General features: G+C 41.1%; 1 protein-coding gene across 1 annotated transcript in view; it reads left to right on the top strand.

Moving 5' to 3' along the window:
• The window catches only part of LOC146801881 (uncharacterized), a 144,855-nt gene extending 130,091 nt beyond the window's left edge, over window positions 1–14,764 (top strand). The window contains exon 5 of the mRNA XM_085623718.1: window positions 14,753–14,764. Coding sequence (XP_085479844.1) covers window positions 14,753–14,764 — 12 coding nt within the window. The remainder of the gene's footprint in view (window positions 1–14,752) is intronic.
• Window positions 14,765–15,013: the final 249 nt, after the last annotated feature.

Raw genomic sequence — 15,013 nt, forward strand, 5'->3', positions numbered from 1 at the left:
CTCATATACCCCATCAATCACCTATACTGCCTTTCACATACCCAGTTACTCACTCATATACCACTGACACATCCACTCACTCACACATTGATACAAACACTCACTCACACACACACACACTCACTACCCCATAGAACCACTGACTCACCCACTCACTCATCCATAAGGCAGCCACATACCCCCTCACCCACCCACACAGGCACTCAGACACCCATACAGTTACTCAGACAACCAATCAATCACCCATAGAGCCACCTAGGTATCCACTTACACACCCATGCAGCCACTTAGACACCCACTGACAGACTGATACACACATTCACACAACCAATCACTCACCCATACATTCACTGAGACAATTAATCACTCACTTATGCAGTCAGTCACACACCCACTGAATCATCCATACATGCACTCATACACTCACTGTTTCATCAATACACCTTCGTATATATATTTAACACCTATAAACGTTCCAAAAACACTCATAGTCACTGGATGATGTCATCAGTGATGTCATTTGAGATGTCATCAGTGGTGTAATATGTGAGGTCATAAGCAGTGCATTGCGGGAGTGCAATTTATAGTTATCTCAGCTAACGATGACTGCAGAATTTCACTGGTTTTGTACGAGTGAAACCTGAGCCTAACTATAACGTCCCTGTAGTAACCTTTGTTTTTTCCAGTGAAAATAAATAAATAATATATATATATTTATATTTATATATATATATGTATATGTATATATATATGCACAAAAAAAACAGATTTCAGGGGTGTTATAGTTAGCTGGACATTTCACTCGTACAAAACCATAGAAATTCCTCCGTTATAGTTAGTTCTGCTAACTATAACTCGCGCGCCCACAATGCACTGCTGATGATGTCACATATTACATCATTCATGACATGGTCAGTGACATCGCTGATGACATCTCAAATGACATCACTGATGACATCATCCAGTGAATGTGGTTTAGTTTGAAATGTAAATATGTATTATATATATATACCAACCTGTATTGAAGATTGAGTGGATATATAACTGTCTGGATGGAGGATTTAGTAGCTGTCTCACTGTCTAAGTGAATAATTAAAAGTGTCTCACTTAATACATGGATTAGTAACTAAACTATGTGAATGTGTGCATCACTGTCTCTGTTGTTGTATAACATGCTGCATCAGTTGGTCACTAACTACATGAGTGTGTACATTAGTTATTGATTAGTTGGGTGAGTATTTGTATGGGACACTAAGTTTGTGTGTGGTTGGATGGGGTGTGTGTAGCTCTATGCATAGATGTGTGAATGGTTGATTGACTAGGGGTATAGGTTTAAGAGTGCATGTGGAAACAGTTGTTTGGGTGACTGAGTGTATTTATTTGTGTGTTGGTGAGCGAATATATGTTTTAGTTGAACATCTTCAACAAAGTAAAAAAATAAAAGGCATTGTATGTGAGTGTTGGTGTATATAAATAAGTATATATAAGAGTCAGTGATTGTGAGAGTAACTATATGAATGAGTGTATAATTGTAATGGTGATGTTTTAACATATTAACTATGAGTTACTATGTGTTTGAATAAATGAGGTATTGTGTATATAATTGTGTAAGTGAGTAAATGTAAGTGTGATTAATTTTTTTCATGAGTGAGTAGGATGACTGCATAACCGACTAAGATGACTGCTGATGTATCAATGTCTATATATGTGTATAAGTGCATTTGATAGTGTTCTATTAATTAGTGACTGCTTGTATAAGTGATTCTGTTGTTGAATGGGTAGTTGTGTGTGTAGACTTAGGAATCAGTGAGTGGGTACGTAGTAACTGGTATTGGTGTGTCAATGGTTTCAAATATGGCACTCTGTATTTTACAGTGAGTGATGAAAGGTTATACTAGTGTATGATGAGGTGTATCAGATTGTCACGTGGATGATGTCATCCGTGATGTCATCAGTGATGTCATTTGAGATGTGATCAGTGATGTCACTGACCACATGTCATGAATGATGTAATATGTGACATCATCAGCAGGGCATTGCGGGCGCGCGAGTTATAGTTAGCAGAACTAACTATAACGGGGGAATTTCTATGGTTTTATACGAGTGAAATGTCCAGCTAACTATATAATACCCCTGAAACCTATGTTTTTTGTCTGTGAATTTCTAAGGTTTTTTAAATGCTAATTTCTAACTATAACGTCTCTGAAACCTATGGTTTTTTCAGTGAATTTCAAAGCTTTTTTAAATGCTAATTTCTAACTATAACGTCTCTGAAACCTATGGTTTTTTCAGTGAATTTCAAAGCTTTTTTAAATGCTAATTTTAATTGTAATAGTAGTCATACCTATTTTTTTGTACTGATTTTCTACAGTTTTTTAACTGTTTATTTATAAATATTTTATTCATTAAATAACATTATATATTTCTCTGAAAATTGCACACAAAAAATGAAAAAAATGAAAACTGAAATATTTTATTTTTTTGTTTATTTTTTTATTTTAATATATTTATATTATTTTCTTTAAAAAAAAAATCCCAATTTTTTTCGGAGTCGCGCACCCAAAGCGTACACATAACAGTGGGTGCACGGATTCTAGCTGCCATTTTAGAAACGTCGTGAAGGATCTGTGTACGGTGTGCGAATGCTGCGTGTTTTTCAGTTACATCATATACATTTAATATTACGTGATGTGCGCGATTGGTATGCGACCAGTCCGCGACTCCTGATCCCGCGCATTCGCGACACATGCGCATTACGGTACGTGATGCTGGCGCGGTGGCGGGTCCCGCGTGACGTTATATGCGTGCTGGGGCGCGCTGGGTGCGCGACTCCCGCAAATTTTTTTAATGTTCTAAAATAATATGTATGTGTGTTTAATATACATATTAGGGCAAGAGACTATCTAAGATATTCATAAAAATAATATATTTGTACTTATAATAAACTTATATTATTTTTTAAAATATTTTCGCGAAGTCGCGTCGGGTGCATGTTTCGTGAGCGCAGAGTGCGCGGATCCCATGTGACCTAAAAAAAAAAGATTTAATTGGTTCATAACATTTCCCACTGTAACTATTGAAGGACCCCACCCATTTTAATCATTCTTGTTGGAGCATCTTTAGAGAGACATCTCTTTTCCTACAAGAACCCTTTTTGCTAGATTTTTTTTGGTGTTTTTCAAAAAATATCAAACAAAATGGCATCTGGACAGCAGCAGCAGAAGGAAGTATCTTCTGAAGAAGAATTCTTGCAGGAGACACCACGTCCACAGAGGCCAGAATCTGTTGTGTGGAAATTATTCACTTTTCCACCTGGAGGGAAGAAAGTAAATGCGAGAAAGGTGACGTGCAAATTTTGTGACCGAGTCCTGTCAAGACGCAGTGAAAAAAAATACTCTTGTGGCACTGCTTCTATGTACAAGTAACTCCGGACCACACATCCTCTCAATCTTGCTCGGGAGGAAATGAGGCGAGCTGCTTTGAACCCCTCACCTGCTGTGGCAAGTACATCTGGAGCGTCCTCAGGAACACCTGCAATGGACATTAGGCCAGAATTCGCCTTTCTCGAGCAACACTGCGTGAAGTGTAAGAAACTTATATGCTTCGGTGAGCAGTCGGTGGATGCAGTTTGTGCTGTGCAACGCAACCATCATTGTTAATTTTTTTGTTTTTAAGTTTTTGGAATGATAAGTAATTTCAAATGTTTGGGGGGGAGGGTTGGTGGAGTGGTGCACTGCTTATTGTTACGAAGATGATGGTCAATGAATCAATAAGTCTTGTTAAGTGATAAGTCTTATTTATTTCCCAAGACATAGATTGCCAGCCAACGCGTTTCGTTCATTAGATGAACTTCTTCAGGGCACCACCTAGTGTACATTTTGACCCCGTCCACGCAGAGACGTGCTTACGTGCTCGCTCCCTTTCCAATTACTTATTCTCCCGCGTCTCACTCCCCATACACTACATGTCATTTTCGGGAGGGAAAGAGTCTTTCGGTACCGGCTTCACAGAAACACTGCGCACCTAGGCCCTTATCATGGTGGTCCTCGAGCTGAACTATTTCTACCTGTATCTGTAGATTGTGATTTGACCAGTACGCCTACACATGCCCTGAAGAAGTTCATCTAATGAACGAAACGCGTTGGCTGGCAATCTATGTCTTGGGAAATAAATAAGACTTATCACTTAACAAGACTTATTGATTCATTGACCATCATCTTCGTAACAATAAGCAGTGCACCACTCCACCAACCCTCCCCTTCAATTTTCTGCATAGCAGTTGGCACTCCTCAACGGCGAGTGCTGGAGTTTGTCTTTGTGCACGCTTACTCTACTTATTGAATTACACTAAGGGAACTATACAGGTCAGTGCGGTCTCTGTGTCCGCCGTTGTCTGGAACTACAAATATATAATTTCAAATGTTTCCTGTTTGATTCGTTCTATTTTTGTTCATTTTTTGAAAAAAAAAAACAAATACAAAATTGTTAAAAAAATAAATAAAAAAATAAAAAGAAGAAAAAAAAAGTTCTTATCAGAACTACATTATCTGGTTAAAGAAAGAACTATAATTGCAAGGTAATGTGTGAAAGTTTGGTTGAATATATGTATACAGCATGATTGACTGAAAGAATGCATTTGTAGTGTATGGTGAATTTATAGGTGAAGATTTATGAGGAAGTACTGCAGCGTGACACTGCAAGCTCTTTCGCCGCACTGCACTGTGGCACTTCCGAAGCACAGGGATGTGACATATGTACATGAATATGTTGCAACTCTGTGCTCCCCTCTGCACTGCTGCACAAACTGCAGCCATGCGGTGACACAGGCACCCTTGCACCATGGTGCAAGGATGTCTGTGTTGTGTGGAGATTGTTTTTGTGTTGGAAGGGACACCTTCCTGCACAAAAACAAACAGTAAAGGCACTTTCCTCTTTCAATGTATGCGGTGGAATGCAGCATGCATTGAAAGAGGAAAAAATGAGGAGAAATGAAAACAATTCTCCTCGTTGCGCCTTGCTACACCAACTCTAGGATGGCGCAGCATTCACACACATCTCCAGATTTACGATTTCTCATAAATCTGGAGATGTGTCTTGTTCTATGGGTGTTGCATGGGAACACCCACAGCAACACCTATGGGGCGCCCCTTCAACGCAAAGTTCTGTGTATGAAGGGGTCGTATTTACAAGGAGAGGAAAAACCACGCAGGGTGGCTTTTCCTCTCCTTGTAATTATGAAGGAGTGCCTGGCACCATCACTACGTTACAAAAAGTGACGTACTGGTGGCGCAGGGTGCTTGTTAATCTGCCCCATAAGTGCTTAGGTATTGGCAGACTGATACAATAAGAACATAGTGCTGGATGGGTGATTGAAGAATTGCATGAGACTGACAGGAGGTATCCTAGGCTGCATGGGTATTACTTCAGTATTTAATGGCGTGGACCAATAGTATGTATCTGCTTAGAGATTTGTAGGGATTATGCACAGAATATTTTATGTGTACTTGTGTTGGTGCCTAGGTCATTTTATAAGAATACCACTAGTAACTGGAATGATGACAGTGCTGCAAACAGAGTGAACACTTAATTTATAAGTGCTTACGTAGTGGTGGAGTGATAGGATAAGTAGATAGTGGTAGATAAGTGATTAAAGAAGTGCATGGGACAGACTGGACGATTCCTACACTGCATGAGTACTAACTGGGTATTTAGAAGAGTGTATCAATAGAATGTAGCTAGTTAGAGGTCTGCTTGGATAGTGCACAAAATAATATAGATGTACTTGTGTTTGTAGCTAGGCCATTCCATAAGTTCATGACTAGTAACTAGAATAATTACAGTATTACAAACAGAGTGTATAGTGAATTTATAAGTGCTTAGGTATTGATGGAGTAATAGGATAAGTAGAGAGTGCTGGATGGGTGATTGGAGAAATGCATGGGACAGACAGGAGGATTCCTACACTGCATAGGTACTAACTGGGTATTTAGAAGAACGTATCAATAGTTTGTAGCTGGTTAGAGGTGTGCATGCATAGTGTACAAAATATTGTACCTGCACTTGTGTTTTTGACTACGCCATTCCTTAAGTAAACGACTAATAACTGGAGTAATTTCAGTGTTGCAAAGAAAGTGCGTGCTGAATTTATAAGTGCTTAGGTATTGGTGGAGTGATAGGATACGTAGATAGTGCTGGATGGGTGAATGGAGAAGTGCATGGGACAGACAGATGGATTTCTAGACTGCATAGGTACTAACTGGGTATTTAGAATAGCGTATCAATAGTATGTAGCTGGTTAGAGGTCTGCATGCATAGTGTACAAAATATTGTACCTGCACATGTGTTAGTGGCTAGGCCATTCCTTAAGTATATGACTAATAACTGGAGTAATTTCAGTGCTGCAAAGAGAGTGCAAGCTAAATGTATTAGTGCTTAGGTATTGGCAGAGTGATAGGATACGTAGATAGTGCTGGATGGGTGAATGGATAAGTGCATGGGACAGACAGATGGATTCCTAGACTGAATAGGTACTAACTGGGTATTTAGAAGAGCATATCAATAGTATGTAGCTGGTTAGAGGTCTGCATGCATAGTGTACAAAATATTGCACCTGCACTTGTGCTAGTGGCTAGGCCATTCCTTAAGTATATGACTAATAACTGGAGTAATTTCAGTGCTGCAAAGAGAGTGCATGCTAAATTTATTAGTGCTTAGGTATTGGCAGAGTGATAGGATACGTAGATAGTGCTGGATGGTTGAATGGAGAAGTGCATGGGACAGACAGAAGGATTCCTAGACTGCATAGGTACTAACTGAGTATTTAAAAGACTATTTCAAAGCTATGTAGCTGATTAGAGGTCTGCATGCATAGTGTACAGAATATTGTAGCTGTACTAGTATTGATGTGTCTATGGTTTCGAGAATGGTAGTCTGTATTTTAGGTTGTGAGGAGGTGCATCAGATGATCACGTAGATGATGTCATCAGTGATGTCATTTGAGATGTCATCAGTGATGTCATCAGTGATGTCACTGACCATGTCATGAGTGATGTAATATGTGACATCATCAGCAGTGCATTACTTTAATCCAAAAAGCTGGAGGCCATATTGGCCTGGTCACAATGTGAAAATTCATGAATTGGTACAATAAAGAAAATAAAACAAGTGTTAATATGCACACAATGTCATTTCAGCATATCTTGCCCTGTGACCGCCATACCTGTTTGTTCGTCAACGTGACTTATTCATAATAAACATACTTAGAATTGCAAACATCAACATAAACAATGGACTACACATTACTTTAAAGTGAAAGGCTATCGGCCATATTAATCTGGGCACGTTGCGTATTATAATGGTTCTTACACGAAAGAAAAGGAAAAAAAGGGGTGTTAATATACACACACTATCCCTAAGTAAAGTTCTGGCGATTATAGTTCCATTCCATTCACAGCTCATTAGAGATGTCATGAGTGATGTCATGAGTGATGTAACTGACCATGTCATGAATGATGTAATGTCTGAGGTCATTAGCAGTACATTGCGGGGGCGTAAGTTATAGTTAGCTCAGGTAACTATAACTGCTGAATTTCACTGGTTGTGTATGAGTGAAATCTGAGTCTAACTATACCGTCCCTGTAATCTTTGTTTTTTTCAGCAAATTTCTAGTTGTTTTTTTAACGTTAAGTAAGATGCATATCACGATGGATGGTGGGGGTTGGAAGCAGGGCCTGGCATTGTGCTGCCCCACCCAAGCTTGCTGCTCCTGCCTTCCCTCCTCCTAGCCATCCATTGTCCAAGCCCAGGTCCCTGCTCCCTTATTACAGCCCTGTGTGGCCGTTGTTCTGCCACTGGCCTTACCGCCTTTTCTGAACAGTTAGCTTGCTGCCCCATCCACCTCCTCCCTATCCTCTGTTGTCTGAATCCATGGACTAGCCTCCTCCCTCCTGCCATGCATGGTTTGATGTGCTGCCACTGCCCTCCATTTAGCATGATGTACCAGTCCACTCCTCCTGCCCTCCATTGCCCAATTCTATGCCCCATCATTGACCTCCTGCTTAGCCTCTGTGCTTAGCTTGCTGCCCCTATTCTCCTTCCCCCTGCCCTCCGATGTCTTTGTGCATGCCCCTGCTCCATCCTTTTTGCCCACCATGTTCCATGGACCTGCCACTCCTATCTACTCTGAGTGTTCTGTTGAGCTGCCACTCCCCTCCCACCTGCCTAGCATTGTCCAATGACTGTAACCTGTCCCTGCCCTCTTCCTCCTGTCCTACATGGTCCATTGTACTGCCACACCCTTCTGCCCTCCCTGATCTGTTCTGTTGTGCTGCAACTGCTTCTCCTGCTTGCCCCGCATGGTCTGTTGTGAGGCCCCTTCCCCTGAACTCTCTTGTCTGTGCACAGGTCCTGACCCTCCCTTCTATCCTCCATCGTCCTTTGTGCATGCCCCTGCACCCTCCTTCTTGCCCATCATAGCCATTGTGCTGCCACTAACCCTCCCACTTGCCATGCATGGTCTTCTGTGCTGCCGTGGCCCCTCCCACCTTCCCTGTGTGGTCAGTTAGCTGCCCCTGACCCCCTCCCACCTTCCCTCCATGGTCTGTGTGTATGCCATCACAGTCTCACTGTTGCTCTTCATGGTGTGTCTTGCTTCTAGTGCCCATCCTGCCTGACCTCCATGGCTATCTTGCTGCTCCTGCCCTGCCCCCTTGCCCCCAGCACTCTGTTTCCATGTGCAGACCCCTATTCCCTCCCTCCTGGCTTGTCTGTTCCATTGTAATGCCCCTGATCCGTCCCTCCTGCCCTTTATGGTCTGTTATGCTGCAGCTTTCTCTCCTGTTTGTCCATTATGGTCCGCTAGCTACCATTGCCTCTTTCCCCTCTGTTCTCTGTTGTCCATGTGCATGGTTCTGTCCCCGCCCTATTGCTTTCTATGGATTGTTGTGCTGTACTCCCGTCCCACATGCCCTGTGTGGTGTATTGTGCTGCTGCAAACCCTGATGCCTGCCTTGTAGGGTCAGTTTGGTGCCCCTCTCCATGTCCCTCCTGTCCTCTGTTATCTGAGTCCATGTCCCTACCCCAATTCCTCCTGCCTTCCATGATCCAATGTACCATACTTGCGACCATTTTTAACTTGGTAAGAGGGAGATTTTGAAAAAAAACTGGGGTATTGATTTTCCTCTTTGAGTTACATTGAAAAAGAGGAGATTGTAGACAGGAGACAGATCAAATAAAGTCCATTTGAGCTTAAAAACATTGGACATTTCCTGGCTGAATCGGGTCTGTTGGCATGTGTGGTTGTACTACCACTGCCTCTTCCTTCTGCCCACAATGGTCTATTATATTGCCACAGCCTCCCTTGCCAATCCTGTAGTGCTGGTTTGTTGCCCCTGCCCCCCTTTCCACTGCCCTCCATAGTCTGTTGTGCTGCCACTGCCCTTTCTGCCTGCCCAGTGTGGTCAAATAGTTGCCTCTGCACCCTCCTACCTGCCTTTAATTTTCAGAGCCCGTGCCCTGGCCTCTGCCTCTCAACAGTATCCTAAAGAACAACTAGATTGCTAACATTCTATATTTATTACAAAAGTGTGGAACGCCTGACGTCATCTTGATGTAATCAAAACTGTAATACCTAGAGCATTTCCTTTAGAAATTACATATATGAGAGGGTCTTATTTGCATCAAAATAATGGTTAGTGCTCTAAAAAACTAAAATGAGGACATATTTTCTAAGTTTTCAGATAGCGACAAAGCACTTTTAAATTATTTGTTATCTTTATGTTTTTTTATCCAGTTGACCACTTGATTAAATGTTGCACTTACGGGAGAGGATGTGGTGTTACTTCCAGAGCTGCAGACTTTGCAACTGGGGAACCAGGTTGGAGTTTCTGCTTCAGCTCTACATTCTGTGATTCTGGTCAAATCACTGAATCTCCCCATGTCTACAACCAAAATGAATTTGTTCTTGTGTGATGTAACCAATGCTCATGTAAAGCACTCCAATACCTGACAAGTCTGCACTATATAAAACTGCAAAAACACAAAAAATAAAAAGTGTTTTGCACACTTCTGTCATTGGGCTACATGTGGGCTACAACTGGGTGATATTTGTGCTGCATTTGGGCTCTTTTATCTCTGGTGGCAATCTTGGGAGATTTATTTGTTATGAAGTTTCCTAATTTCCTCATTTACTGCAGTCTCCTCAGTAGGAAATGCTTTCAGTTTTTTACTTTGATTCCATCAAGAAGGTATTCAGATATGTCACACATTTTCCATAAATTCTGAATGTTAGCACTCTTGTTGCTCATTAGATCACTGTAGTAAAGCTACTGCTCACCAGGGAAGTCTGCTGCTGGTATTCAAAGTGCATGTTTCAGTCTGCATGTCAGAATGTTTTAATGAAATAGAAGAGGATTTGCGAAGTCACTCAAAATGTGCCCTAATTTTTCTTTCTTCAGCACTAATCATAATTTCTATGGCAAAATGAACCAACTCATTGTGTTCCTTTTTAAATTAAATGTTTTAAGTGTTACCAGTTTATTTCAATCAAGATGCCTTCAGGTGTGCCATACTTTTGTCATAAGTAGGACAGTAAGCGCTCTAATTGTTCTTAAGAACACTCTGGGACATTCTGTCATTGGGCTATACTTGGGCTACATCTGGGTGATATTTGTGCTACATTTGGGCTCTTTTGTCTCTGCTGGCCATCTTGGGAGACTTATTTGTTATGAAGTTTCCTAATTCCCTCATTTACTGCAGTCTCCTCAGTAGAAAATACTTTCAGTTTTTTACTTTGGTTCCATCAAGAAGGCATTCAAATGTGTCACACATTTGTCATAAATTCTGAATGTTAGTGCTCTAGTTGCTCATTAGATCACTGTAGTAAAGCTACTGCTCACCAGGGAAGTCTGCTGCTGGTATTCAAAGTGCATGTTTCAGTCTGCATGTCAGAATTTTTTAATGAAGTAGAAGAGGATTTGAGAAGTCAAAATGTGCCCTAATTTTTCTTTCTGCAGCACTAATCATAATTTCTATGGCAAAATGAACCCCCTCATTTTGTTCCTTTGCAAATTAAATGTTTTAAGTGTTACCACTTTATTCCAATCAAGATGGCTTCAGGTATGCCATACGTTTGTCATAAGTAGGACTGTTAGCGCTCTATTTGTTCTTTAGAACACTCTGGGAAGCTGCAGTAGAACATAAAGGAATCGTGACAGTCTATGCCCTTGTAGGATGTACATGTTCTACTGAGAATGTCAGACTTCATTCTCACATGACTGAGAAAGATAATGTGAATTTACAGAAAATATGCTCTCAGTTTAGCTTATAGATGACCTTCCACACCTCTGTGGGAAAAGCATGAGAAAATAGTTTTCTCTCAAACATGATTCATGATTCCCAGCAGAAGGGTTTTTCACATGGTAAAATCACCTTAGAACACGCCACAATTCCTAAAATGAGTATGGTACCATCAACAAATGATTTATAATGTAACTAAAGTCTTAAAACCTTCTATTAACTGCAATGCTTTTTCATGAGGTGCTATCATGTATATTGGTCCCAAGATGGCTGCCAACACTTCTTGGATGAAGTGCTGACAGCCAATCAGATCTCACGATGAGATGTGTGGTTAGGCTCCGCCCAGATATACATGTGATTTTACTTTTGATTTTCTCAGGAACTACTGAACGGATTTACACCATTTAACCAAAAGGCACGACTCTGAACCAAGGGCTACCTCTTTGCCAAATTTGGTGTAATTCCGTTCAGCAGTTCGGGCTGTAGCTGCGATTAAAGGTTCCTATGGAAAATTGCATGGGGAAAACACGTTTTGGGACCCCCCTTTTTTCTCGGCCCCCGCTTGACAAATCACCCCCAGACTTTCAGGAGAGGAGCGGACCAGAGCGCCCCACCAGTTTTGAAAATTTTGCGAAGCTTCGTCAAACCGGCGCCAAAGTTATTCCAAATAGAATGTTGCGGATTTCCTATGGATAATAGGTCCTAACTATAACTACCTACTGGCGGCCGCCAGTAGGTAATTTGTACATATATACGTATGCATATATATATTTTTTGGGGGGTGATCCCCTGCTATCCTTGCTATTTTTCTTCTTCTGTGTTGAGTGGCTGGGGAGGGGGGGGGGGCATGGCCCCGAAATCTACCTTTTTGATCCCATTAGCTCCCATTACCACTTCCCACCCGTAAATCCTAAAATCAATCTTTCCTCCCTTTACCGCTGTCCACTCGATAACCCTTAAACCCTTACCTCCTGTTACTTCTGCCAACCCTTAAACACTACAATCACTCTTACCCATTACTTCTAGACACCTCTTAATCCTAAACAAATTCTTACCTCCCTTTACCACCACACTCTCTTAAACCCTAAAATCACCCTTACCTCCCTTTATATTTACCCACCCATAAAATCATTCTTACAGCCCTTTACCTCTAACCAACCCTAAATCCGAAACCACCCTTACCTTCCATAACCACTACCCACTCCTAAACCCTAGAATCACTCTTATTTCCCTTTAACTCCATCAACCTCTTAACAGTAAATTTGCCTACCTCTATTTACCTATACCCAACCTGAAACCCTAAAATTACCCTTAACTCTCTTTACTTCTACCCACACCTTTGAAACTTTATTTGAATAACTTAAAAGGAATGTTGAGTCATCAGTGATGTCATTTCAGTTTTAGATCAAAATGACCATAAAGCGCAAAGCACCAACAGCAGTTACTGAATGCGCTAGAATGGAACAAGGGTTAGGTCTTTATTGTGTTTTGCTTTAGACGTCTAACTTCTTTGGTACTTCTACATGCTTGACACATTTTCTTAAGTTAAGCTTGTTTGCACTGTGCCGTAGCTACCAGGGGTTGAGCACAGCTTTAAATTATTGAAACCCGTACGGGACCTAACCAGAATAGTGACATTATTTCTTGTGGTGGACCACCATCCACCCCAATTAATAACCCACTTACTTACAGTGTGTATTTGGATTTCCAGTGACTCAGGAACACTTAAGCAGCCCCCTACTGCTAGGGCCCCTGAGCTCCCTCTCAATTACAGAGCTCTGTCTCCTCATCAGTTACCGACCCCATGGGATCCCAGCCCACCAGCCCGTATTCACATGCATACCTGGAACTACCCCATAGTAGCTACAAAATAAGATTGGAAGATATTAACTACTCTTAAAACATGTGCTATGGCGTAGAAAGCATATACCGTCTGAGGTCGCCCATTGTGCTTTTAAAAAAAAAGTAGGGAAAAACAACAGGAGTATAACCCATAAACCTAGTTGAGATCTGGGTAGGTAGATTACAAATATGCAACAATATCTCAACCGGATTCATTGAAAATAATTAGGCTTGTATGTGCAAGACATTGCAATAGAAGAACAAAGGTGAGAGACTCCAAATTATTTGCTGAATGTGCTCTTAGGCGACCCTCCCACATCAGCCAAAATCTTTTGGCGCACACCGTACTTTGGTTCTCGGAATCGCTGAAAATCATAGCCAATCTTTACGAAATAATCATGATGTGAACCAATAATTCTGTATATTGTATTTTACTCTTCACCTTGCGCCCTGCGCTGTGTTTTTCTCACGTTGTCACTTGCGCCGTCACTTTTTATCACGAGCACAATGTGCACTTCCTTTGGGTTGCCACTGCATACATGCTTAACAGTGCTGTCATAACTGTTATGTATATTCCAATCTTCTAAATATATGATGCCTAAGAGCACATTCAGCAAATAATTTGGAGTCTCTCACCTTTGTTCTTCTATTGTAATGCATTGCACATACAAGCCTAATTATTTTCAATGAATCCGGTTGAGATATTGTTGCATAGTTGTAATTTTACAAAAAAGTGTCACTGGATAATTCACCCCTCTGAGCTCTCAAGAGAAAAATCCTAAAAATCATAACGATATGAGCAACACTGCCAGTGTCCAATTTGTCTATATTTTAAAACCTCGAAAACATTGCCTGGGAAGGAAGCAGTTTACAAAAGTTGACAGTCATGTGACTAAATATACCCCAGATGACACATCTAGCCCTAGCCTCTTCACACAAGAAGATCCCCCATGTCCTGTCTGACAATCACCCGGGACTATCAGTGTCCTTGACCTTCCCGCTTTCCTTAAAACCTGCTGCTGCCCCGTTTGGAAGGAAGGCCCTTTGTTCCCTGTCTGAGCCATGATCCCACAAGACCTTCCGTCCTGACACCCCCCGTCCCTCCAACACTCGGTGTGATACTCTTAGAACCTACACGAGATAAATAAAGATATTATAGCGCTGGAAAGTGTAGTTCTGTTTAAAAAAAAACAATCAGGGTCCTTTTTCATATTATTAAATATTGTATCTACATCAATATTCTAGGAAGCAGATACAATGACAGGGCTTGGCTTGTTTCAGTCGGGTTATTTTAGCAGGGGGCGCTCTCTAGTGGTGAAAAAAAAATTGAACATCGAAATCTCTTCCCCGATTCCTCGAGACTCCTATTATACCCATTTACCCATTCAAACACCCCCCATCTGTACGAAAAAATATTTCATTGTTATGTTCCCCGTTTATTTCAAAAGGTTCCTGTGCTAAAATGTTCTTCCTTTCACAAAAAAGAGATTCGTATGATCAAAAATGCTAAAAGGGTGACCAGACTGCCTGGCTTTGTCAGGACAGTCCTTTTTTCCATAATCCTGTCCCGCAGACTTTGACAATTTTGGCTCATTTAGCTATTTCCTGTTTTTAGGGAGTCGACTGAAAACAGTGAGAAGCGCCTATTTAGGTGTTCCAAAGGAGGTCTATTTATAAACTCTTATCAGAAAATGTTTTATTTAACAGGTATAAAAAGTGCGTTTCGATTACTTAATACCTCGTTATTAATGAGCGTTGTCATTCTGCGCCCCTCAGCCGATTTAAAATGGTAGTATTTCTTCTATTTTTGCAAAACATCCCGGTTTTTTAATTCAAAATCTAGTCACTCTACAAAATATGCATAATTTATTTAGGC

The sequence above is a fragment of the Triturus cristatus genome, chromosome 8, assembly GCF_964204655.1.
Source record: "Triturus cristatus chromosome 8, aTriCri1.1, whole genome shotgun sequence".
NCBI classification, from domain to species: Eukaryota; Metazoa; Chordata; class Amphibia; order Caudata; family Salamandridae; genus Triturus; species Triturus cristatus.